We start from the raw sequence: 27,668 nt of genomic DNA on the forward strand, positions 1-27,668 counted from the left end.
ACCATCCAGACAAAATACTCAGTACAGGCAGAGGGCTTCTGGGCAGGACTTCACAAATCTTCATCAAGTAAGTACTGTGTACAAGGTTAAGAATTTTACACAAGTTGTTTGGAACATGTCAGAGCACCTGTTCTGAGTGAAGGAGGCCTTTGTTCAAATGTTTATTATGCTTTACTTTTCCTGTTACAACTTTAGATTTGAATGAAAGAATTGTGAAATTGTTAGGGGTGGTCATGGAGGGAGTAAATGACAATTTCTATAAAATCTCTGTCACTGTTGAACATGCACTTTTCTTGCAGCTGGGTTTAGCTGGTCAGACCAGAGTCCCACAAACTTCCTGAACTGGGACCAGAATGAGCCCTCGTCACATGACCAGTGGGGTAATGATGAGAACTGTGTGGAGATTCACGTCTGGAACGGGAAATGGAACGACCTGGACTGTACACAGAAACGTGGCTATATCTGTCAGAGGAACGCAGGTATTACAGCCTAAGAATTATACAGTACAACACGGATATAGCAGGCACAAAGTGTGTCGTAATCGGAATTCCATATAGTTTCAGAGAATATTCTAATGCACAAATTTTTATGTCCCCATACAGAGGATCAGATGGCATAATGTTTTTGTCGTCTATTTGTCTGTCAGAAACTTTAACATTGCTCATAACTTTTGCATGCTGAGTGATAGGGATTTCATATTTCATATATATATATATTACATGTACCTGTGACGAGACCTTTCTTTCAATACTATAAGGTTTTGACCTATATTTAAGGAAAGTTAACTTAGGCAATATCTCCTGAACTATTTGAAGTGGGGCTTCATATTTTGTATATAGATTCCATATGGCCAGACCTTTCGTTTGTTGTTTTGCTGCCACCAGTGACATAGCGTTTCTCAAACACATCTTATTTTTGTCTTCTCTTTTTCTTTTGGAGATCACATATAGCTTTAAATTCATGTTGATTGTGAATTTACTTAGTTTTCATTATAAACATGTCTTGCCTTATCTAGAACAGGAGAAGGGAATAGAGTATTAAATAATAATAATAGTAATTCTAATCAAAAATCTTTCAAATAATATCTCTGTCATTTTTACTTACAGAAACTTATTTTACTGTCTCAAGAGAACAGATTGACCACACCATAACATGATACAGATTTTCAACTACAACAAACTTGTATCCTGGATGAGTTATCTAGATATTGGTAGGGAAGTCCCACTAATAATTTTGTTTTTTTTACCAGTGACAAACACCCAGACCTTACCACCACCCTCAATCTTCACGTTCCCCTCCCCTAGCAACACCGTGACAATGGTGACTCCACCAATCAAGATCTCCACCCAGGGACGCAGTGGTACCACTCCAACAATCAACAGAAGTACAACAATCAACAGAAGTACAAAGACATTGCCCACCATTCCAACTCCCGCCCCCTACACTGGGCCGAGTGCTACCGGTGAGTAAATATTATCTCTATAAAGTTAGAGAGGATTGAAAATATGCAGTCATTGCAGCTCATCAATCAATGTAAATGTAGAAAGATTCCTTAAAACCAAACATGGCTTAAAAAAAAAACTTGTAAGGGAAAATGGAGAATCAGAAGGGATATAAAAATTTTCTTATAAATTATATGGGTGAGTTTGATAAATTATTAAAGCATTCCATTGCAGGTAGATTGATTGAATTAGTGATGTTGCAGCTATATTTCAAAATTTAAAAAATCATGTTTAGTCTCACTTCAGAATAACTATCAGGATTTACTTCATATCAGTTGTGAGATAGCATGGGGGGGGATTCTGTAAGACAAGGGAGACTACTCTTACAAATCTCTTTCAGAAATAACATTGTATGTTAGGAAATAAGGTATATTTTCAGTGAACAATTCTGATAATGACCACCACGAGGTCAAAACCGTTCAACCAGATAAATTCATGTGTGCACTCTCCTGATATATTGGTGATATGTTTATTGTTTTGTAATCAATTGTCAGAAAAAATCCTTTGAAAATTTATGAACAAGTTAGGAAGTAGGGAGGTACATGTATGCTAAACCAAGTAGTACTAAAATAAATTCAAATTTTACTTTTAATCATTTATTGTTGAGATGGCAAATTAGATTTAATAGGAGTATAAATGTTAAGTAGTTGGAGTTATTTTGACTTCATTGTATAATCACCTTTCACATTATTTCATAATGTCAAAAATATTATCATGTTGTTGAAAAAATTGGAAAATAAATTTCTTTTGGGTTAGAAAATGTTTCATGTATTCATGTGTCATAGTCATTAAATTTGAAGAGATACTTGAAGAGATTTTCGTTAAATTAATGTACAGGTGCATCAAAAAGCAGTGGTGGATTGACAGCTTTAAGTGGTGGAGGTATAGCAGGCATCCTCATTGCCGCCATTATTGTTGCCGTCGTCATAGTAGCTGTACTTATTGTCTTCAAAAGGAGGCGACAGGGGGGAGGCGAGACCTCACTCAGCTTTGAAAACACATCATATCGTTATGATACGAATTTAGAGAACGGAAAGTTACAGCTGAATCATGACGAGTCAGACTCGTAATGCGCGGCTGTTTTGTTATACATTTTGTACGAATGTTTTGTTATGTACAGTCTTCAAACTTAATCATAATGAGTCTGACTCGTAATATTATGGCTGTTATGTTTTACAGTCTTGAAACTTTAGATTCACTCAATGAACATGTGAGAGTAACAGTATTATGAGACATGCGAATTTTTAAAATTCTTTTAAGACATTTTGTTTTGTTCTATGTTATGTGAATTATATGAATTACAATGATTTCTGAATGTGCAATATGTGTCATTTTGATGCTAATTCAGATGTGCAATAAAGAATATGTTGACAGCTTGATCATTCCTGTCTTGATAAAAAAAAAGATTTAAGGAGGTATACTGCATCATCATAATGGCCGACTTCCTTTTAAAACATGAATGAAAATAAGAATATGAGCAATATTTGTATATTCTTTTTAAATTTAATAATGTGACTTGGTAGCTCAGTCGGTTAACATGTTGACTGCTTATTTGCAGGTTCAAGTACAGCAGGGATTTTTAATTTTTATACGCCTACATAAAAATGTGGGCCTATTATGCTATACCACTGTTGTCTGTCTGTCTGTCCCTTTAAATTGTCTTCGCAACTCCTAAACCCTTTGGATGATTTTGATGAAACTTGGTACACAGAAAGATCACAATGTGGAGCTGTGCATATTGCAAGACGAATGCTGTCCAATGTTTTTTGAAAGAGTTGTGGCCCTTGGACTTGATTTTTTTCTATTCAAAATACTTTGTCTTCGCAACTTCTCCTAAACCCTTTGGGGGATTTTGATGAAACTTGGTACAAAGAAACATCACAATGTGGAGCTGTGCATATTGCAAGGGGAATGCTGTCCAATGTTTATTAAAGGAGTTGTGGCCCTTGGACTTAGTTTACTTTGCATATTACAAGGGAAATGCTGCACCACTTTGGACTTAGATTTATTTAATACAAAATACATTGTTATTTCAACTCCGACGAAATCCTTTTGTGGATAATCCTTTCTTACTTGTTCAAATTCCTGGGTCAATAATGTATGCAGGCGTATCATGTACTGGTTTAGCGGTGCCCTATTTTTCAGATTAGTCATTACTTTCTACTGAAGCTGTATTTATTGACTAAATGAAGTAACCTTAAAAGTTTACAACTTCAAACTATTGTTGTACATGTCCTCCACTTCCATCCGTATCAAATTTCTCTGGTGTGTTATTCCTCCTTATAATGAATATGCTACTGTAATTCTAATGAGGTGTAGAATTTGTTAGCCATCAGACTTCTGCCAAACACTAAATAGTGGGTTAGGGGGCTGTTTGATGTGTAGTACTTGGTGTTGATTGATGTGTTGTACAGATTACATTAATGATAAGTTGTGGGTTAGGGGGCTGTTTAATTAATGATAAGAGTATTTTACAGAGTCCTTGATTCAGTGGTCTAGCGGATTAATGATAAGAGTATTTTACAGAGTCCTTGATTCAGTGGTCTAGCGGATTAATGATAGGAGTATTTTACAGAGTCCTTGATTCAGTGGTCTAGCGGATTAATGATAGGAGTATTTTACAGAGTCCTTGATTCAGTGGTCTAGCGGATTAATGATAAGAGTATTTTACAGAGTCCTTGATTCAGTGGTCTAGCGGATTAATGATAAGAGTATTTTACAGAGTCCTTGATTCAGTGGTCTAACGGATTAATGATTAGAGTATTTTACAGAGTCCTTGATTCAGTGGTCTAACGGATTAATGATAAGAGTACTTTACAGAGTTCTTGATTCAGTGGTCTAGCGGATTAATGATAGGAGTATTTTACAGAGTCCTTGATTCAGTGGTCTAGCGGATTAATGATAAGAGTATTTTACAGAGTCCTTGATTCAGTGGTCTAGCGGATTAATGATAAGAGTATTTTACAGAGTCCTTGATTCAGTGGTCTAGCGGATTAATGATAAGAGTATTTTACAGAGTCCTTGATTCAGTGGTCTAACGGATTAATGATTAGAGTATTTTACAGAGTCCTTGATTCAGTGGTCTAACGGATTAATGATAAGAGTACTTTACAGAGTTCTTGATTCAGTGGTCTAGCGGATTAATGATAAGAGTATTTTACAGAGTCCTTGATTCAGTGGTCTAGCGGATTAATGATAAGAGTATTTTACAGAGTCCTTGATTCAGTGGTCTAGCGGATTAATGATAAATGTACTTTACAGAGTCCTTGATTCAGTGGTCTAACAGATTAATGATAAGAGTACTTTACAGAGTTCTTGATTCAGTGGTCTAGCGGATTAATGATAAGAGTATTTTACAGAGTCTTTGATTCAGTGGTCTAGCGGATTAATGATAAGAGTATTTTACAGAGTCCTTGATTCAGTGGTCTAGCGGATTAATGATAAGAGTACTTTACAGAGTCCTTTATTCAGTGGTCTAGCGGATTACGGGTGTTGGAATCTGGTAAGTTACTGATATCCTTTAGCTCAATAATATATATGTAGAAACATGTTCAGACCATACAAAAGAGTTGGGGATGAGGCAGGGTCACTTTAGAAAGTCAAGTGACTTATTGGGAAGTTTGTTTGTTTCTTTGTTTATGTCCCGTCAAGAATTTTTCACTCATATTGAGACGTCACCAGCTGTAAGTTAAGTACCACAAATATAGACCTATGCTTAATGCTGAGGGCTGTAGCAGTGAGGGTTCTTTAATGTGCTAACGCCTGTCGTGACACAGAACCACCGTTTTTAAGGTCGTATCGGAAAGATCCGTGATTCTCACTTCTAATTGTTGAATGTTTGCTATCACTATCCATGTTTCTGTCTTACATTTGTCGCGGCCATGGCGCGAACAGGGGCTCAAACTCATGACCACCTAATCTTGAAGCGAACGCTCTACCACTGAGCCACTGTGACCTGTCTTGAGTAGTAGAATTTGTAGATGGTTACACCAGGGATTGATCATTTGAAATATAGAGATTAGAGTTCTGGATAGGTGAGATGAGGAGGAAATTTGAATTGATGATAAAAATGTAAAAGAATAGAAGTGACCTGTCAGTGGGGAGCTTTTCTGGTCAAACTATCCTAGATTGTTGTCAGTCCCCATCATCATTTTTAGCTCACCTGAGCCGAAGGCTCAAGTGAACTTTTCTGATCACATTTTGTCCGACGTCCGTCTGTCTGTCTGTCCGTCTGTCTGTAAACTTTTCACATTTTCGTCTTCTTCTCGTGAACCACCGGGCCAATTTCAACCAAACTCGCCAAAAAGCATCCTTAGGTGTAGGGGATTCAAGTTTGTTCAAATGAAGGGCCGTGTCCCTTTCAAAGGGGAGATAATCACAAAAATGCAAAAATAGGGTGGGGTCATTTAAAAATCTTCTCAAGAACCACTGGGCCAGAAGAGCTGAAATTTACCTGAAAGCTTCCTGACATATTGCAGATTCAAGTTTGTTCAAATCATAGCCCCCGGTGGTAGGATGGGGCCCCAAGAGGGGATCAAAGTTTTACATACAAATATATAGGGAAAAACTTTAAAAATCTTCTTCTCAAGAACCACTGGGCCAGAAAAGATAAAATTTATAGATAAGCTTTATTAGGTAGTGCAGATTCTAAATTGTTAAAATCATGGCCCCCGGGGGTTGGATGGGACCACAATAGCGGATCAAAGTTTTACATACAAATGTATAGGAAAATTCTCCTTCTCAAGAACCACTGAGCCAGAAAAGCTGAGATTTATATGAAAGCTTCCTGATATAGTGCAGATTCAATTTTTTTTAAATCATGGCCCCCGGTGGTAGGATGGGGCCACAAGGGGGATCAAAGTTTTACATACAAATACATGTATATAGGAAAAATATTCTTCTCAAGAACCATGACTGAGCCAGAAAAGCTGAGGTTTATATGAAAGCTTTCTGATATAGTGCAGATTCAGGTTTGTTAAAATCATGGTCCCGGGGGTCGGATAGGGCCACAATAGGGGATCAAAGTTTTACATCCAAATATATAGGGAAAATCTTCTTCTCAAGAACCACTAAGCCAGAAAAGCTGATATTTACATGAAAGCTTTCTGACATAATGTAGATTCAAGTTTATTAAAATCCTGACCCCCGGGGGCCAGATGGGGCCACAATAGGGGATCAAAGTTTTACATACAAATATAAAGGGACAATCTTTAAATATCTTCTTCTCAAGAACCACTGAGCCAGAAAAGCTGATATTTACATGAAAGCTTCCTGATATAGTGCAGATTCAAGTTGGTTAAAATGATGGCCTCCGGGGGTTGGATAGGGCCACAATAGGGGATCAAAGTTTTGCATACAAATATATAGGGACAATCTTTAATCAAAGTACTGAAAGTACTGAAAAGCGCTAAGCTGACTTCGTGGATTCTGTATGTAATGTTAATGAGCAGGAACAACAGTAAAAAAGTTCATGCATTATTCTTTATTTTCGCACAACTAAATAATACATTTTCTGTAAGGAAATAACAAATATGGATTGGAAACAATGTCCTGAAACTTTTCAACATGTTGAAATATAAACTTTATATGATGTTGTTAAAAAACAATGGTCACTATAAGAATTTTTGACCCACCCGGAACTAAAACCCTGTCCTTGAATCATGAAATTTACAATTTTGGTAAAGGGCACCTGCTCTTTTTAAATATCTATAATCAGAATTTAGTGTCAATAGCATTACCACCGCTGCGGTGGTCTAGTGGTAAAGTGTTCGCCCTGTATGCGGACGGTCGGGGTTTGAATCCCGGCCACGACAGACCTAGGTCGTTAAAACAGGTAGTGACATTTCCATTGCCAAACTCGGCATCAGATGTGAATATCACGGGTCCTCGGAGATGACCTTAAAAACGAATGTCCCGTGTCACAGTACGTGTGGCACGCTAAAGAACCCTCACTGCTCAATGGCCGTATGCGCCAAACAAAAGTCTAAATTTTGCAGCCCTTCGCCGGTCTTGGTGACGTCTCCATATGAATTAAAAATTATTGAGAGGAACGTTAAACAATATACAATCAATCAATAGCATTAAAGGCTATGTTATTCAAATATTTAACACATAAACACGTTATACCCAGTTTGGCCCTCACCCATCTCCCCAAGTCGGGGTTTCTGATCCGCCCCCACCCTGGATCATGAAATGCTCTACATGACTATGCAAATTTTTTTCTTACAGATGTGATGTTGTAGAGAAGAATATCTTTGGAAATTTGTCAAGTTTTGGTAGAAAATGTGAAAACTTGTAATGGTAGTTTTCGGTAAAAAGTGTTCAATTGTTATTACGCAACTAACTTACTGTTGTTCCAGTTTAATGGTGTATGAAATATTTTTAGAATACAACTCAAATGAAACAAATCAATAGTTTGATACATACATGTATGTTAATATATAATAAAGAAGGAACAAACAACAACTGGACAAAAAAGAAAAATACACATAACCACATACACTAACTAACAAGTGCCACATATATTCATGTCAAAACACATCAATAATGCAGGTCTATGAAACAATTTACATCCATTTCATCACCTCACCAGAAATAATTTAAAATACATACATAAACATGCATCTGTATGACTTGTACTTCATAATCCAGTGCATAATTCTCTGTATATAGCAATCAAACCATGAAAGTGGAATTATTTTTTGTAGTCAATAATGAAGTTGATTTCAATTCAAAATCATGTTGGAGAGAATGTGAATCCAAATAAGTCAGATAAATACATGTATAACTGAAATCAAAATTTAGGAAATTATTTTAAAAAGATGTTCACCATACATGTGCAATAATAAAAACTTCGAAACTGAATGCAGCGTTATCAACAAGAGTGGAAAGAGCTCATTTTTATCATGAAAGTTAGTGCAATAGGATATAATAAATCGAATACGATAAATTAGACTAACATATATGCATGGATTTACATTAAAAAAAAAAGTTTGTACACAGGTACATTAAACACTACTCATCAACATGTGTGTATTACACTACTTGTGTAAAAGGTCATATTCATATTGTAAAGGAAACTCACCTGTTTGTCTGAATGAGACATAATACACATTGCTATTGCTTGAATTTTATATGAAAATGCAAATAACCTTAGCAAAAAAAAAAAAAAAAAAAGCATAAGATTCGGAGCTTGTGAAGTAGTTCTAATATGGGAGGAAAAAAACCGTAACAGAAGTGACTCGCAATAAATATATGATATTTACAACATGCAAATGTATAAACTCAATGAGAATCCCAAGCTAGGCACTTGAAAGTTACAAAAGTAATTTTCAAACGGTAATGTTCAAACCGCTGTTAGAAATAATGAAGAGGCATCTCGCCGAAAAACTAAATGCATTTTTATTTGAAAATATCATTCAGCGAAAACAAAATGTGAGGACAGGGAACAACAACAGTAAATCCATGCCCCCTTCCCCTCCCTCATCCTTTGTACGTTCAGAAATACATGTAGCATATGCCTGGCATTGTCAATTGTTTGTTTGAAGTACAAACAAATTGAAAACACGATTATTTTTCATTGTGTGTAACGTGCTGTGGACCACAAACCATTTTACATTCTTGCTTGACACAATGGCAATGTTTATCTAATACTTGTTCTAACCATATGTATTTCAATAAACAACCCTCGTAAAACCCCAGGCGGTGTTTTAAAGACTTGAAACCGAGGCATTGTCTTCCGTAAACGCAGACTTATAATTTTGTACCCTTTGTCTTTTCCCTCCTCCAAAATCAATATTTTCAGTCTCATTTTTGAAACTAAATAACGATTGTGTTGACGATGATTCTGAAGAATATCTTGGTCGTTTACAAATAGTAAGGTAAGCCTAAGTTGAACCGTTGCATCCTCTAAATTCCTGCATGACCTACTTACATATATGATCGGGGGAGGTGTAATCAGTAACGCAATATCGTCCCTCTGAGACACCGATCTCTGTCCTTCGCTGTGAAAACATAATCGTGCACAAGTTCTTTCTCGTTCACGATCGACGCGGATCAGTTAAGTTTTTTACTGTGTTGCACACATTTTTGCTGTGTCTGACAAAATTTTGACTGAGTCGGAACAGCAGTCAAAACACAAGTGGGATACCCTCATGACTCGTGTATAGTTTAATTACGTGGCTTCTAATTATAGATTCCACCATGTAAAAAGACACCCTAACCAAAACGGTTTCATGTACAGATTCTTATTCATTTTTTAGATTTTGAATTACTTAATAATCACTTTAATTATTACAGACGCAGATTCAAACAGGAATTTTAACTGAAGAATGACCTGCATCTGTGTTTCACTTTCCCCCAGAATGAGGACAAAAATGTCACCTTTTTAATACATATTTTATCCACTGTTCAACGAACTGTATTTCCGGGGGGAAATGTCCCTGCGGATATGAATGTTATCCCCGTACTAGATCAGTCGCAAAATTACGACTACTTTAAACACGACTTGTTTACTACAGCGATGCATAAATTTGCCTATAGGTGGCGATAAACCGAAACGTGATGACGAAAGCAAAGTCCAACTGGCAACAATAAAGCATTAAGCGTAGCTACGCTTAGCGCTTTAAAAATCTTTTTCTCAAGAACCACTGCGCCAGAAAAGATGATATTTATATGAAAGCTTCCTAACATAGTGCAGAGTTAAGTTTGTTCAAATCATGGCCCCTGGGGGTAGGATGGGGCCACAAGGGGGGATCAAAGTTTTACATACAAAGACACATGTATATAGGAAAAATCTTTATTAATCTTCTTCTCAAGAACCACTGAGCCAGAAAAGCTGATATTTACATGAAAGCTTTCTGACATAGTGTAGATTCAAGTTTGCAAAAACCATGGCCTCCAGGGGTAGGTTGGGGCCATAATAGGGACTACAGTTTTACATGCAAATATATATGGAAAGTCTTCTGATATGGACCAAGGTGACTCAGGTGAGAGTCCGTCAAAGATGCAGCAAAATCTGTCCGACCTGTCACTGTAACAGGCAAGGCAAATTCTCAAAAGTCAGGGAAATAATTGAAAGTGATGGCAGATACACGATTCGTGATATTGGCATATCGTTATCGCGGGTGCATTTCATTTTGAAGCGTATTTTGAAAGTACGAAAGATTTCTGCCAGATGGATACCGCATATGTTGACAGATGACTAAAAACGTGTACGAGCACAAACCGCTAAGCAATTGCTCAAAATGTTTCCGAAATTCAATCAAAGACAATTTACAAACATTGTTGGTATTGACGAAACATTGGTTCACTATTTCGAACCAGTAAGAAAAATTAGAAACAAAACATGGCTAACTAAAAGTCACACGTTTTGATGTTGTTGATTTGAGAAATGTTTTGCGATTTCAAGCTAACTAAAAGTTCATTAGAATTTTTTTAGAATCCACATTTGATTTACACCACTTCTGGCATATGTAGTGGCTCAGTACGTTTGTAGTTTCTCCTTAACAGCTGTTAATATTTTCGTGAGGAGCAAAGATAGAGGCTTGGTAGAACATTTACATGTACTCGATCCAGCAATTCATCTGTGTTTGTAAGGATTTTTATGAAGTTTAGGAATCCAGTATAGGTACGGTAATTCATATTCATCCGACATTTTGACTGGGATAACGGCAAACTGTCTTTTATGACAAATGGGATGATTTCAGCTTCTCCGTCGTCAACTTCCCATATTTATGTACATGTAGCAATATTCTATTATTACCTGCATATTGTGTTTATATCTCTAAACTGATTCGAGATATTATTACCTGCATCAGGGCCGTAAATTAACCTTCAATTTGGAGGAGGCAGGAAATTAGGCGGGGGTCTGGGGGCCGCCCAGGCCCCCAGACGCTGAGCACATTTTGTGCACACTGAACACGTTTCGTGCAAAATCCTTGATTCTAGGGCCTTCTAAGATGTTACTTGACTAACTCATTCTAAAAGAAAGATTTGGAATGCTTTTTAAGGGAGGTATCATGTTCTTAGTTATTGGAAACAACATAAATTCTAATGAACTTTAAATTTTAATTTTTTTTGGCTCAAAAGTTGGAGGAGGCAGCTGCCTCCTCCGCCTCCATGTAATTTACGGCCCTGCTGCATATTGTGTTAATATCTCTAAACTGATTCGATACGCAAGAGCTTGTTCTGCATATGGTCAGATTTTAAATCGAGGCAGGCTACTGACAAGAAGTTGATGATGCAGGGGTTTCAACAGTCTCGATCGAAGTCAGTATTTTGCAAATTCCTTTGTCGTTACAATGCTCTAGTTTGCCAATAAAACCTACCATGTGGTCAAATGCTGTCTGACGTGCTTAATACCGATTGTTACGCCGTTCTTGGCACATTGATTTTGACTACGGATTTCTTCGTTTACCTGACCAAGTCATAAGGCTCACGGCGTATGTGCCCGGTCAACATTGGATGCTTATTCCTCTTAGGTACCTGATTCCACTTCTGGTTTGTCCAGGGGTCCGTGTTGGCCCAACTCTTTATTTTGTATTCCTTGTTGGAGTTATGAAATTGATCACCGTTCGTTATCTTCGCCTTTCATTTAGAAAAAAGAAGAAAACTCGGGTGAAAACAGATTGATTAAGAAGTAACTTATCATTACACATGTTTTAGGTTTAGAACAATACCAAACCACGATGGTTTTGAAGGTGTACATTTCACATCATGGTTTTAAGGACATCATATGCATAATTTGAATTTTCTGCATGAAGATTATCAAAAACATCTGTCAAGATAACTTGTGTATTTTTATGAATATGACTGTGAAATATGGGAAAGTTTTCATTTGAAGAACTTTAAAATATGTATTGAATAGTAATACCTCACTAAATTATCTTTGGGTATGGAAGGTCAAAATGACGTCATCTGACACAGATCCCTTCCCTAAAAAATCCTGCGATTAAACTTTGAGATTACAGAAAAAATACCAAAAATAAACAAAAAAGAATATGTGAAATCTTATTCCTGGGATATTTATCAAAGTCAACAGAACATACCAAATTAAATACATAATTCATTCTGAAAATATTAATGTGAGCAATATTTTTATATCACTTTTGAATTTGATTGCCTAGCTGGGTAGCTCAGTCGAGAACAGCAGGGATTGATTTGTTTTCGGATTACTTTCTACTAAAACTGCAATGTTTGACGAAATAAAGTAAATCTAAAAGTTTTCAATTTCAAACTATTGTTGTACATATCCTCCACTTTTCATCCGTATCAAATTTCTCTGGTGTGTTATTCCTCCTTACAATGAATATGCTGCTGTAATTCTTATGAGGTTGTATAGACTTTGCTAGACATCAGACTTCTGCCAAACATTTTATAGTGGATTAATTTGATGCTGTTTGATGTTTTGCACTGACTAATTAGTGATATGGCTACTGTACAGAACACTTGATTCTGAGGTCTAGCGAATGACAGGGTTCAAATCCACGTGTTGGCATTGTTTGATGTTTTAAGCTGATTGAACTAGTGTTAAGGTCATTGTACTAACACTTGCTGATTTGGAAATCACATATAATAATGATTTATTATATGATCTAGACAGAAATTTCTTCTGTCATATATTTATCAAACCAAGACTTGATATGTAGAAAATCAAAGACAAAGTCTACACTCCTAGGTACACATAAAAAAAAATCTCATTTCTTAAGTTTCTGGTCATCTTCTAGAGAATGTTAGCGCTGAAAATCTACTTAAAGTTAACATCTATAATTATTATAAATACGCTCCAATATACTTCTCACAGCAACTCGGTTTGCAAATCTGTTGCAAAGGGTCATTGTGCAAAGCCCTTGATTCAGTGGCCTAGTGGATTACGGGCTTCAAATCCGGGTGTTGATTAATGTTTTCTACCGACTGAATTAGTGATGAGAGTATTTCTATCTTACAATTACATTTCAATTATCGAAGATAGAAATTACACATCATTCATTAAATTTAAAAGGAATAACTATCTTGTGTTATTTTTACGTGGAATGTGAGAATGCTAAGAACAGCAGGTGAGCTAGAAGAGCTTACTCACGAAAAGAACAGATACCGATGGAACATGCTTGGACTCTGTGAAGTACGATGGAAGAACATCGGAGAAACATCTACCATGGACGCCCATAAAATGTACTTCAGTGAGAGAGGACATACATGAGCTCGGCGTCGGCTTCTTTGTTCACAAGAACACCATGAACACCGTCATGGTCTGTCAGCGAACCAACAACAGACTCATTAACACCCACTTTAGAGCTAGTAATTTCAACATTACCATCATACAGGTGTATGCCCGAACAACAGGCTACGATGACGATGAGGTAGAATACTTCTACGAATAGCTGCAAGAAGTCATAGACCAGACCCCAAACAAGGACATCCTTTTAGTGGAATGGGAAGATATGAGAAGATGCATGCACGAACTACAAAGGCACAAATGGGCGGTTTTGCAACACCAAGAAAAACGAGAGAGCCCTGGGACTACTGGAATCCGCCAGCTGTAACAACCCCATTTTGGCATATACATTTAGCCCACACAAACCACACAAACTCGCAGTTTTCCAGGAGCAGACATTGGAAGCGACCGTGAACTCGAGATGATGAACTTCAAACTCCACCTGAAGGAGGCAAGGACAAAAGGACAGACAAGACTCAAGTTTGCACCATTGACCATCCTCGATGCTGATGACACAGATATGGACTCATTGATTAACACTTTCAATGCATCAGTAACCTACACCGCCAGTGAAAACAGTGAAAGCCATGGCAACAGAAACACTATTAAAATATCATACAGTTGTATGACATCCATGCAAAATGTAATTGACTCGCATAACGCTTCAATCAAACAAGTGCGCCAGACCGGAGATACATGTAACAGGTGTAATTGCCGAAACAAAGATCAATGCCCGCTCAACGGTGAATGTCGCGCCCACGGAATTGTGTATTTAGCTAGAGTCAGAGCCGATAATGGACAAGAAGAGAGCTACGTGGGACTAGCAGACACCGAATTCAAATTAAGATACGCCAACCACACTCATTCATTCCGTAATTCCACGAAAAAGAATACCACCGAGCTCAGCAAATTCATATGGACATTGAAAGACAAAAATATTGACTACAAAATCAAGTGGGAAATTTTAGGAAAAACATCATCATACTCAAACATTTCAAAAAAGTGCAACCTTTGTATTCTAGAGAAATTCTTTATAATATGTCATCCCGAAAAATCTTCATTGAATAAGCGTTCAGAACTTGTCAGCACTTGCCGTCATTCCCATAAATTTCTATTTACTAAATCCTGTGTGTAATCATGCTTAGCAACTATCCAGTATGTTTCTGTGTAACATATTCTCAGCCACGCGGATGTTTTTCGTTAGATGTCATTTTTCTCCCGACGAGTGAGGGGAAACCATCCCCTTACGAAACAGCCTGTAGAGAAATAAATGTTATGTGATTGAACTCCATCTGATCGTCAATATATATATATATATAATACCCTCTACAGTGTAGATTGTCGATATCAGTCTGTGCATATATACAATGTATATACATATCTGTGTGAAACAGAGACGACAATGTTTGTGTGGACTAGGAATCGTACCTGGGATCCCTGTATTACCAGTCAAATACTTTAACCACTGAGTTACTCAGAAGAATATCCGCAGTCCATACCACTACACATATATCATTCGTTTATTTTTAGCAATACATTTGGACATAAAAAGTGAAGAAAACAAACAGTGATTAATCTCGTAAATTCAATCATACATATGTACCTGTAAATTTACTTTATTTGTCTCTTTCGGAAACATTTCTAAATGTATTTGATATACTGAAAAAGAAGACGTTTGAAACACTGGATAGGTTTCTTGCCAGCAATACATGTGTACATGCACACACATTAAATTTTAGGAGGAATGGTGCTGTCTAACTCCACCACTGGTCTTTAATTTTACTGCTGATATTTGATTTTCATCACCTTTTTGTTTCCACATTGAGCAACAAACAGATTGTCGTTTGTATCTATACACAGTCCCCATGGTTCACTCAGTCCACAATCTATGTAACGGAGGAACTGTCCGTCCTGGTCTAGGATGTGGACACAGTGATTGTTATAATCAGTTGTAAGGATGTGACTCTGACTGTCTGTGGTGATTCCTCGTGGATAGAATGGTTTGTTGTGTGGAGCAGGAGTATTTCCAGTGTACCTGAATCTCAGTTTCCCGGCTCGATTGACCACCACTACTGCTTTAGCTTCACGGTCAGCCACGCAGATATCCAGGTTCCTGTTCTCACTAATGTATTTATTGTAAACCGATGAATAGAGAGGATGACCCTGCTCATCAAATTGAATGGTTTGTGTTGTTGTGGAGCCAGAATAACGCACAACTTTGGATTGTTTCTTATCATCACTATTCATGGTAACCAGGAGATCATCAGAGTAGGTACTGCATACACCACGAGGATTCCAGTTCTGTAGTCTGATCACGATCTGTATCTCTTCATTCTTCACAATGTTTACAGTTCTATCTCTGTAATCAGTATAAACCAGATCCCCACTGTTTGTCACTGTTATGTCCTGTGGAGTGATCCTTGATTTGGTTCTGGTTGACTTGAGAAGTGATCCCTGTTTGATGCTGAAAAGTTTCATTGTGCTGTTATCTCCCCGTGTCCAGATTTCTTCATCACTCTGACAGGCCACATTGGAAAGGTATTCATACCCAGTGTGTATGGTGGTGACAGTCTGTGGTTCATCAAGCAGCTGTTTGATGACAGGAGAGGATGCAGCTTCTGGGGATTTCTGTGTTGTCTTTATACTGTAACCATGTTCCTCTGATCGGACAGATATTGATGATAAGGTTCCAAACAGTTTACTTAGTTCTTCTCCTTGAATTTTTCCTGGAGTGAATTCAGGTAAAGATGGCAGAATTTTCTGTGGAAGATTTTTGTATTCCTCCACATTAGACATAACACGGAATACTTTCGACATGTCATTAGAGTCCAAAGCAACATCAATTGAATGGATTTCATCGTTGATGTCAGATATTTTCTTGTTCACTTCATCCAGATGTTTCTGTAGAGTGTGTAACTGTGTGGTTTTCATCTCTTCCACTTCAGCTTTCAGTTTCTGGACAAGTTTGTCAATTTCTCTGTGCCAGTCTTCTTCATGTTTTGTTATAGCTGTTGAGAGATCTCCATATTTCTTTTCTAACTGACTCATTCTGTTTTGTACATCAAATACAATGTCCTGGTAGGCTGGATAAATTGTTTCATTTAATTCTTTTTTCTCCTTGGCAATGGTTTCTTTCTTTTCTGCCAAGACTTGCAATATTTTTGATAATTCATGACCTAAATGATGATTGGATGCCATGCATGTCATACAGACCGGAATATGGCACGGATTACAGTACATTTCACATCGTTCTTTGTCATGGGAGGTACATTCAGGGTGAAGGGAGGTGGGTTTTTTGGACTGAAATTTAACGACTTTATGATCCTCATCAGTTGCGATGTGTTCTCCCACGCAGGCCTTACACAGATTGACGAGGCATGTATCACAGTACATCTGTACTACGGCGGTCTCACACAGGCCACATCGCGTCACGTCCTGGGCACTGGTACGGGGGTCCATCATCAGATCTGCTGTGGATCTGAATACGAATGAACAACATTGTTATTATTTTGATTTTTTTACACAAAAGGTACATTCAATAGTAAAAGGATTGCATTATTTCCATTAACCAAAGAAATATATAACATGTTATGTTATAGTATATGTCTCTGCTTAAACAAGGAGAACATGCATAATAATCTGAGAAATTTTCTGAATATTTTTAAAGATTCAATTTTAAGTAAACACCCCAAAATTTTATCCGTATCATGATCAATGGTAGGCCGTCTGTCAATCAAACGTTTAACAATAGATCTCAGATGGAGTGACATCTGCTGAAACTGTGGCCTGGAGCTACCCCATAAAGGTGTTTTGAAAACAATAACAGCCAATACTTACTGGTATTTTTTAAATCTTGAGGAAGCCCAGTCTACCTGAGTTTTGATAGCATTGACCTGTCCACAACTGCTATTTTCTCGTATAAATCATTTTTTTTAAATCCCTGAACAATGCAATTTTAATATAATTGTATTTTTCACCCTTCATAATTATACATGTTTTATAAATTACACAATGATTTGCACATTAATTTCTATAACTTGCAACTTATCAAAATAATTTATATTATCAATTCATGATAGCTCTATATCTGTAAAAGAAATTATTCATTGAGCCAATGACTGAGAGTATGAGAGAAAGAGTTGGGTGGGTGTAGACTGTGTGTCAGTTACCTTTGGGAATACATCCATTATACAATCACTATGACCACAGAAACTCTGCAAACGGCCCTGAGATACGTCCTATGTATAAATATCAAAAGTATACACAACACCCTGATGTCTTGGCCAGATAAATAACAATGACCATAGATGAGCTCCGACCGTGAAGAAACTGTACGGTATTGGGGGGTGTCTTTAAAGAAAGTCATAATTATATCTATTTGATTCAACTCAAGGAGTATACAGATGACGTAGTCTCAGTATATTTTATTTATGCAGGCACCTGTTCCCACCTCTGGTATATCCAGGGGTCCGTGTTTGTCTGATCCCACCTCTGCTATATCCAGGGGTCCGTGTTTGTCTGATCCCACCTCTGGTATATCCAGGGGTCCGTGTTTGCCCAACTTTCTATTTTGTATTGTTTATAGGAGTTATGAAATTGATCACTGTTCGTTATATCCTCACCTTTCATTTATTACTCAAATTTATTTCTAATGTCTAGAATGTTCCACATGAAACCAATAACTTTGATTCCTAGCTTATAGATATTTCAGGACAGGTATTTCTATTTCCTAATTGTGTTTATGTTCATAGCAAATGTTATTCATGTTGCAGTGTACACTTTAAATAACACTATTCACTGATTGATTAATCATGTTCGTGTTAAACAAGAAAAATTAGATTTTTACCTTTTTCAGACAGCAATGGCGGCTGACCTCCCCGGCAAAACTCAATTACAGCTATACTATCACTACAATTCTTATCTGTATTACAAATGTATCTACCAGTCAGGTGTACTCAGGTGTTTATATCTACCAGGTGATTTAAAGTCAAGGTCAAACTCTGTTTTTACTCATAAGCAGATAACAGACTGTGGACTTGCTATTTCACTATACAGGGTATTGTGGTCGTCCACTCGGACATGTGGGATTCCTCCATGTATACACGAGCTTCCTCCCACACCAATGACCCCAAATTCTGAAGCATTTTGAAGTGTTTGATGAGTAAAGAGATGATAACTATGAGTCGAGAGTATCATGTCTGGGATTCTGTGTGAGAGTCCAATCTTTCATGAAAGTAATCCAAGTAATGTACATCTCTAAACATGAATCCAAATAATCAATTATTAACAAATCCTTCTTGGAATTGAACACCCCATTAGATTAAAAAAAAAGAAGAGCTATTGTACGACCATTAATGAATGCCAAGGACTTGACATGGATGAATTAGAAATTACAGACCGTTATCAAACTTACCATTTCTGTCTAAAATATTGGGAAAAACAGTGGCAGCTCACTTGAAAAACATCTGAACGCTCACTTCACGACATGGTGTAATCTGCCTACCGTAATTGTCACTCCACAGAAACAGATCTATTACGGGTTCACCATGATATTATCTCTGCATTGGATGGGAATTCATATATTGCACTCGCCATGCTTAATCTATCAGTCAGTCACATTCGACGTCATAGACCATAATATTCTGATCAGGCGCATGGAGTACAATTTTGGTATCACGGGGTTGGCTCTGTCATGGATCAAGTCTTATCTCTCTCGTCGAAGTTAATAAATTGCTATTAGATCTACAGTATCGAAAGGGTTCCTTTGGTGTTCAACAGTGTTCTATATTAGGAGCTCATCTATATTGCAATCGGAGAAATTTGCCGGAAGCATAACATGTGTTATCATGGCTTCGCGAATGACACTCGAGTATACCTGAGCAATATTTCATTATCACCTGCATATGGTGTTTATATATCTCAACTGATTCGATACCCTATAGCTTGTTCTGCGTATGATCAGTTTTTAGATTAAGGCCGGCTACTGACAAACAAGTCGATGGTGCAGAGGTTTCAACGTCCTCGTTTAAAGTCAGCATTTTGCAAATTCTGTGGTCGTTTTCACGATCTAGTTTGCCAATACAACGTATTACTGGGTTAAATGCTGTCTGACTTGTTTCATACCGATTGTTAGACCATTCGTGACACAATGATTTAGACTATGGATAACTCCGTTTACATGATCAAGATAAAGGGCTCACAGCGGGTGTGACAGGTCAACAGGGGATGCTTACTCCTCCTAGACACCTGATCCCACCTCTGGTATTTCCAGGGGTCAGTGTTTGCCCAAATTTCTATTTTGTATTGCTTATAGGAGGTATGAGATTGATCACTGTTCGTCATCTTCACCTTTCATACATATACGTCTGCAGATATATTCCTCATGTTTTGATATTGCTTCATTCAAGATGCTTTCTGTAGGATAATTTCTTATGCATACGAAGATGTTTACATGAAAAGAGAAATGTGTGAAACAGGATACCAACAGAACATGTAAATCTCCAGTTTAAGGTCATTCATGAATAATTACCCCTATACTTTTATAATTCTTTCACCCCAATAATACAATTCACCTGGAGATTTATTCTCTGTGTTCATATTTTACTTTATTTGATTTCCATACCTATTTCATTTAATGAACAAGATGTGTTTGTGAAACACAAATGCCCCCGATAATGGCCAATTCCGAAGATGGCCAAGGTCACAAGGGCAAATATCTTGGTACCAGTAGAAAGATCTTGTCAAAAGAAATGCTCATGTACAATATGAAAACTCTAATATTTACCATTTAGAAGTTATGACCAATGTAAAAAAAAAAATTAAAGTAGGTCAAATGTCAAGGTCAATAGGTTCAATACCAACAGAAAGATCTTGTAACAAGAAATACTCATGTGAAATATCAAACCTCTATCTCTTACTGTTCAAAAGTTATTAGCAAGGTTAAAGTTTTCAAAAAGTAGGACAAATTCCAAGGTCAAGGTCACAGGGTCAAAAATGTTGGTACTCACGGAAAGGTTTTGTCACAAGGAATACTCATGTGAAATATCAAAGCTCTATCTCTTACTGTTCAAAAGTTATTAGCAAGGTTAAAGTTTCAGACAGAATGACAGAATTAGAGAATGACAGACAGGACAAAAACAATATGCCCCCCGATCTTCGATCCCGGGGGCATAAAAATAGTGTGTTTGAAACATTGGATAGGTTTATTGCCAAAACAACATGTATCTGTACATGTATAAATATTCAGTTTTAAGAGGAATGGTGCTGTATAAATCCATCATTGATGTTTAATTTCATTGTTGATATTTGATTTTCTTTACTTCTTTCTTTTTCAATTGAGCAACAAACAGATTGTCGTTTGTATCTATACACAGTCCCCATGGTTCGCTCATTCCACAGTCTATGTAACGGAGGAACTGTCCGTCCTGGTCTATAATGTGGACACAGTGATTGTCATAATCAGCTGTAAGGATGTGACTCTGACTGTCTGTAGTGATTCCTAGTGGACAGAATGATTTCTTCTTTGGAGCAGGTATATTTCCAGTGTACCTAAATCTCAGGTTCCCGATCCGATTGACCACCACTACTGCTTTAGCTCCATTATCAGCCACACAAATGTCCAGGTTCCGGTTCTCACTTATGTATTTGTAATTATAATCAGATGAATAGAGAGGTTGGCCCTGTTTATCATACTGAATGGTTTGTTTCTCCGTGGATCCAAAGTAACGCAGAACTTTGGATTGTTTGTAATCATCACTATCCATGATAACCAGGATATCATCAGAGGAGGTACTGCAGACCGTGAGAGGTATCCACCCCTGTAGTGTGATCACAGTCTGTATCTCTTCATTCTTCACAATGTTCACTGTTCTATTGTAATCAGTATAAATCAGATCCCCATCATTCGTCACTGCTAACTCCCCTGGAGTGTACCCTGAATCGGTTATGATTGACGTGAGTAGTGATCCCAGATTGATGCTGAAGAGTTTCATTGTGCTATTACCTCTACTTGTCCAGATTTCTTCATCACTCAGACAGGCTACATTGTAAAGGTATTCATACGCATTGTAATTGTATTCACCCCCAGTGTTTATGGTGGTTATAGTCTCTGGTTCATCAAGCAGCTGTTTGATGACAGGAGAGGATGTACCTTCTGGGGATTTCTGTGTTGTCTTTATACTGTAACCATGTTCTTCCGATGGGGCAGAAATTGATGATAAAGTTCCAAACAGTTTACATAGCTCTTCTCCTTGAATTCTTCCTGGGGTGAATTTAGTTAAAGATGGCAGAATTTTCTGTGGAAGATTTTTGTATTCCTCTACATTAGACTTAACACTGAATACTTTTGACATGTCATTAGAGTCCAAAGCAACATCAATTGAATTGATTTCATCGTTGATGTCAGAGATTTTCTTGTTCACTTCATCCAGATGTTTCTGTAGAGTGTGTAACTGTGTGGTTTTCATCTCCTCCACTTCAGCTTTCAGTTTCTGGACAAGTTTGTCAATTTCTCTGTGCCAGTCCTCTCCATGTTTTGTTATGGCTGTTAAGAGATCTACATATTTCTTTTCTAACTGACTCATTCTGTTTTGTACATCAGATACAATGTCCTGGTAGGCTGGATAAATTGTTTCATTTAATTCATTTTTCTTTTTGGCAATCTTTTCTTTCTTTTCCTCCAAGACTTGCAATATTTTTGATAATTCATGACTTAAATGTTGCTTTGATGCCAGACAGGTATGACAGACCGGGATATGACACGGATTACAGTACATTTCACATCGTTCTTTGTCATGAGAGGTACATCCAGGGTAGAGGGGGGTGGATTTTTGAAACCTTAGAATTTCATGTTTCTTGGATTCATCAGAAAACGTGTGTTCTCCCACGCAGGCCTTACACAGATTGACGAGGCACGTATCACAGTACATCTGTACCACGGCGGTCTCACACAGGTCACATCGCATCACGTCCTGGGCACTGGTATGGGGGTCCATCATCAGATCTGCTTACGGAAACAACAATCTTTATATATACAATATCAGTATTTAAACAAAAGAAAACAAAGCAACATCAACATTTAGTACACAACAAGTCACATTACTTTCACAGAGAACTTCACGTAGATGTAATGTTGTAAATCGATATGTAGGCCTTATCATTGATTTCAAGTGATTCTGTTTTAACGTATATGAGGATAAATGGGTTAATTGTATAAATCTTTTTGCTACAATTATAATTGCAATATACTAGTATACAACAGAGGCTATTTTTACACAATTATCTACATTTAACGTGATACAAGAAAATTCAGATTATTACCGTAATGGCGGCTGCCCTCCCTGACAACTCTGTACTTTCGTCACGTCATACGTTACCTGTATTATTAGGTGCAGTTAGGTGTTTATTCTTCCAGTTCTACATTTAACTGGGAACTTAAATTGTATAGGTTGTGTCTATATATCACGAGCCTGAGGTAAATATGAATATTTATGAGATACGTCTAAGATATAAAAGGAATCTGATGCATTATTTTATTCCCGGAATTATTATACATATTCATTCTGACATATATATGTAATGTTAAATGATACATGGTATTTTATTTAGTCCTTAAAAAAATGTAAAAAGGTTAAAGTAAATATAAACCAAGTGCACAATGCACCAATGGTGCAAACTAGGCCAAGTGGTTCATTTATATGTGAAATGTACGGGATTTCATTGTATTTAGAATAATTTATTTATCGTTATTGATTGTATATATCCTAATTGTATAATCAAATCTGTAAACACAACAATGCTTTCAACATATTTATCCGACTATTTAATTGTCCGAGGTATCTTGACGTTCGCGCGCGTTCCCAAGGTAAACATGCCACACCCATCATGCCGCTTGTTACATTTACTCAGTACCAAGAAGTGAATTTGTTTATTGAAAACTTAGAGCGGGATACAACATCACGATATATCACACGAAGAATAAGTAACAAAAGACACTTCAGTTTGCGACCAAGTGGTAAGTACTTCTATTACAGACTGTATTACTAGACGGTATTGATCAATTGATAGTCTATCTGGTACTACTCCTGTTCAATATGACAATCATACCCTAGGCTATTGATACGGTCTATCGGGTACTCCTGTTCAATATGACAATCATACCCTAGGCTATTGATACGGTCTATCAGGTACTCCTTGTCAATATGACAACCATACCCTAGACTATTGATACGGTCTATCGGATACTCCTGTTCAATATGACAATCATACCCTAGGCTATTGATACGGTCTATCGGGTACTCCTTTTCAATATGACAGTCATACCCTAGGCTATTGATACGGTCTATCGGGTACTCCTATTCAATATGATAATCATACCCTAGGCTATTGATACGGTCTATCAGGTACTCCTTGTCAATATGACAACCATACCCTAGACTATTGATACGGTCTATCGGATACTCCTGTTCAATATGACAATCATACCCTAGGCTATTGATACGGTCTATCGGGTACTCCTTTTCAATATGACAGTCATACCCTAGGCTATTGATGTGGTCTATTGGGTACTCCTTGTCAATATGACAATCATACCCTAGGCTATTGATACGGTCTATCAGGTACTCCTTGTCAATATGACAACCATACCCTAGGCTATTGATACGGTCTATCAGGTACTCCTTGTCAATATGACAACCATACCCTAGACTATTGATACGGTCTATCGGATACTCCTGTTCAATATGACAATCATACCCTAGGCTATTGATACGGTCTATCGGGTACTCCTTTTCAATATGACAGTCATACCCTAGGCTATTGATATGGTCTATTGGGTACTCCTTGTCAATATGACAATCATACCCTAGGCTATTGATACGGTCTATCAGGTACTCCTTGTCAATATGACAACCATACCCTAGGCTATTGATACGGTCTATCGGATACTCCTGTTCAATATGACAATCATACCCTAGGCTATTGATACGGTCTATCGGGTACTCCTTTTCAATATGACAGTCATACCCTAGGCTATTGATATGGTCTATTGGGTACTCCTTGTCAATATGACAATCATACCCTAGGCTATTGATACGGTCTATCGGATACTCCTGTTCAATATGACAATCATACCCTAGGCTATTGATATGTGTATATCTTTTTTATACGCCCGTCGAAGACGGGACGTATTATGGTATGGCGTCGTCCGTCTGTCTGTCCGGACCTTGTGGGCAGGATACAGACTGAACCATAAGCCTTAGGACTTTACAACTTGGTACATGTGATCACCATGATGAGAGGAAGATGCCTATTGTTTTTCAAGGTCAAAGGTCAAGGTCGTAGTATCACTTATTAGGAAAACCTTATGGGCAGGATACAAACATAACCGTAAGCTCCAGGATGAAGACGGGACGTATTATGGTATGGCGTCGTCCGTCTGTCTGCCCGGACCTTGTTGAGAAAATTACAGGTTGTTGAACTTCGTCTATTTGGAATTTAATATTCTATGGAGGGTACATAATTTGTCTGCCCAACTCCTCCCACAGTTTTCAAGTGAGGACCTTCTTATTTTGTGAAGTGTTTGTATAGGTACTGAAGATGTGCACATGGGATGGATTTTGATTTTCTACAATTTTTGAGAAAATTACAGGTTGTTGAACTTTGTCTATTTGGAAATTAATATTCTATGGAAGGTACATAATTTGTCTGCCCAACTCCTCCCACAGTTTTCAAGTGAGGACCTTCTTATTTTGTGAAGTGTTTGTATAGGTACTGAAGATGTGCACATGGGATGGATTTTGATTTTCTACAATTTTTGAGAAAATTACAGGTTGTTGAACTTTGTCTATTTGGAAATTAATATTCTATGGAAGGTACATAATTTGTCTGCCCAACTGCTCCCACAGTTTTCAAGTGAGGACCATCTTATTTTGTGGAGTGTTTGTATGGGTACTGAAGATGTGCATCTGGGGAAGGATTTTGATTTTCTTCAATTTTTGAAAAAATTACAGGTTGTTGAACTTGGTCCATTTGAGGAAATCTCGATTTTTAAGCTAAGACCCTTTTTTCATATGAAAGTCTGTCACAGCCTCATGATGGCTGATACTACCTGAAGCAAAGTTATACAACTTATAGCACAAGAAAAACACCCTATGTAAGCAATTCACGGGCATATTATGTACCGTTTGCGGTACTCTTGTTAGATTTTGTTTATTACCCCCCCACCACCACCACCACCACCACCAGATGGTGTATTGTTCTTTGTCCGTCTGTTTTTTATATCAAGAACTTTAACCACCTAACTATTGTGAAATACTTGCTACCTAAAAGTTCCCGTCATATTGATCAAAATTCAAGAAGACTTTTATTTTAAAAATACATACAAATATATAGGGAAAATCGTTAAAAATCTTTTTCTTAATAACCACTGGGTAGGAAAGTACAAGTTTACATGAAAGTGTCCTGACATAGTGCAGATTCAAGTTTGTTCAAATCATGGCCCTTAGGGGTACGTTGGGGCCACAATAGGGGATAAATTTTTTCATGCGAGTATATAGGGAAAATCTTTAAATATGGACCAAGGTAAGTGATGTGACCCATGGGCCTCTTGTTTAGAGATTCATGTATTAGTACACTTACACCTACATACAGTATGTTCATTAATTTTGTTTGTTTTTATTGAAGACTCAAAAGGAAGGCCATTATGATTTAAGAAAACATCCATTAAAGGTATGAATTTTGTGATGCAGGATCAGTACATGACAGTACCACTGTCATGATCGTGTGCAGGATTGGACAAAACAAGATGACAGACGGCAGATCCAAAGAAAGGTAGGCTCTTAAAAATCTTTATTTCACCGACTTATTAGACGACGAATTTATGAATTTAAAACACTGCCTGGCCAGGGAGGCATTATTAAGTTGATTGGTTGTTGGAATTCTTACTCATGTACACAAACAACTCTAAATTCATTGATCGAAGTTGACGATGTTGCCTCAATAGAATTCGAAGCGGGCGAAGATGTTTCTAATCATGTTTTCATGCATTTTGAGAAAGATAATTTCGGTAAAATAGACTCTGCACATATCTTTTGATGAAAATTTGAACCAGTGTATGCGACTTGTCCCTTAAATCGCCTTGGTTAAATAAATATCTTGACTTGAACATTTGCTAATGTGCAGGGTTGGACTACGGTCGTTTCCACGATAAACGTGCCGGATTGGACCTCGATTTTGGTTTAGGATTGGACTCTTTCTTAAATACATGCATTTTTTTCTTACAGATCCAGTCAGGAGCGGACTTCATTAAGCTTAAAAGTTGCAAGTGGATGAAGTGTGTTCTATTTTATGTCTCCTACTAAAATCATGGTTTTGACAAACCCAAAAGAGCACGTAGAGCAAGGAACTATCAGTAAGCCGGAAGAGCCAGCTCGAAAATCTTTAAGTGTTTGAGAATTTTACCGCGCACATGAATCTAAAGTTCTGCCACACGTTAGAAGGAGCCCTGTTCTCGAAGATCAACATGTTGGAACGTCTTCATTTTGCAGAAGCAAATACATTTATATTGTATATACACATGTAGACTATGTTCGATTCCCAACCACTTAACATTTGTGATATCTGCATGGAATTATTAAAACTGAGCATGGTTTGACGTATAATGATTTCTTCAGGTATGATGGTTTACATTTCATAAAGCTGTTCAATGACAATAAAGACAATAAGATGTTGAGGTGTTTATGTTTTCAATACTTAATCATATGTCCACATGCACTTGTGCCTTTCATATGTATGCTTCTGCTAGAACCAGTTTTGATTGTTAAAGCGGGATTTATTATCTTTTGAAAAATTTCCCTATCATTTTAATTCTAATAATCTTGAGTGCACATGTCGTGCAAGATATCGAGGCCAACTCACTTACAAGGATAATTACTTACGGTAAAAGTGTTTGTTGG

At 37.3% G+C, this 27,668-nt stretch overlaps 2 protein-coding genes and 1 long non-coding RNA gene across 4 annotated transcripts in view; 2 read left to right on the forward strand and 1 right to left on the reverse strand.

Moving 5' to 3' along the window:
- The window catches only part of LOC125678826 (uncharacterized), a 107,698-nt gene extending 104,817 nt beyond the window's left edge, over nt 1-2,881 (forward strand). For both annotated transcript variants that reach the window (XM_056153676.1, XM_056153677.1), the window contains exons 47-50: nt 1-67; nt 300-479; nt 1,250-1,462; nt 2,340-2,881. The exon at nt 1-67 is cut by the window's left edge and continues 194 nt beyond it. In XM_056153676.1, coding sequence (XP_056009651.1) covers nt 1-67; nt 300-479; nt 1,250-1,462; nt 2,340-2,572 — 693 coding nt within the window. In that variant the 3' untranslated portion in view covers nt 2,573-2,881. The remainder of the gene's footprint in view (nt 68-299; nt 480-1,249; nt 1,463-2,339) is intronic.
- Nucleotides 2,882-15,218: 12,337 nt separating this feature from the next.
- LOC125678833 (uncharacterized) lies at nt 15,219-23,137 on the reverse strand. Its single transcript, XM_056153469.1, has 4 exons — nt 23,035-23,137; nt 21,012-22,717; nt 18,746-18,939; nt 15,219-17,194 (listed from the first exon to the last, which is right to left on the reverse strand). Exons 2-4 carry the CDS (start codon nt 22,710-22,712, stop codon nt 15,496-15,498), a joined length of 3,594 nt encoding a protein of 1,197 aa, XP_056009444.1. The 5' UTR covers nt 22,713-22,717; nt 23,035-23,137; the 3' UTR covers nt 15,219-15,495.
- A 311-nt stretch (nt 23,138-23,448) lies between these two features.
- LOC130051601 (uncharacterized) lies at nt 23,449-27,442 on the forward strand. The gene is made up of 3 exons (XR_008799857.1): nt 23,449-23,728; nt 26,398-26,544; nt 26,997-27,442. It is a non-coding gene; the product is annotated as an uncharacterized LOC130051601 (long non-coding RNA).
- The last annotated feature ends 226 nt before the right edge of the window (nt 27,443-27,668 follow it).

The sequence above is a fragment of the Ostrea edulis genome, chromosome 2 (assembly GCF_947568905.1).
Source record: "Ostrea edulis chromosome 2, xbOstEdul1.1, whole genome shotgun sequence".
Classification (NCBI taxonomy): Eukaryota; Metazoa; Mollusca; class Bivalvia; order Ostreida; family Ostreidae; genus Ostrea; species Ostrea edulis.

What these genes read in the sequence shown, in the direction of transcription:
- LOC125678833 (XM_056153469.1), bottom strand. Translation starts at nt 22,712, where the DNA reads ATGATGGACCCCCATACCAGTGCCCAGGACGTGATGCGATGTGACCTG. An exon ending in AGAAAATCAAATATCAACAA is followed by an intron (nt 18,940 to 21,011) that starts TGAAATTAAACA and finishes CTTTCATGAAAG; the next exon opens with ATTGGACTCTCACACAGAAT. An exon ending in AGTGAAATAGCAAGTCCACA is followed by an intron (nt 17,195 to 18,745) that starts GTCTGTTATCTG and finishes ATTCGTATTCAG; the next exon opens with ATCCACAGCAGATCTGATGA.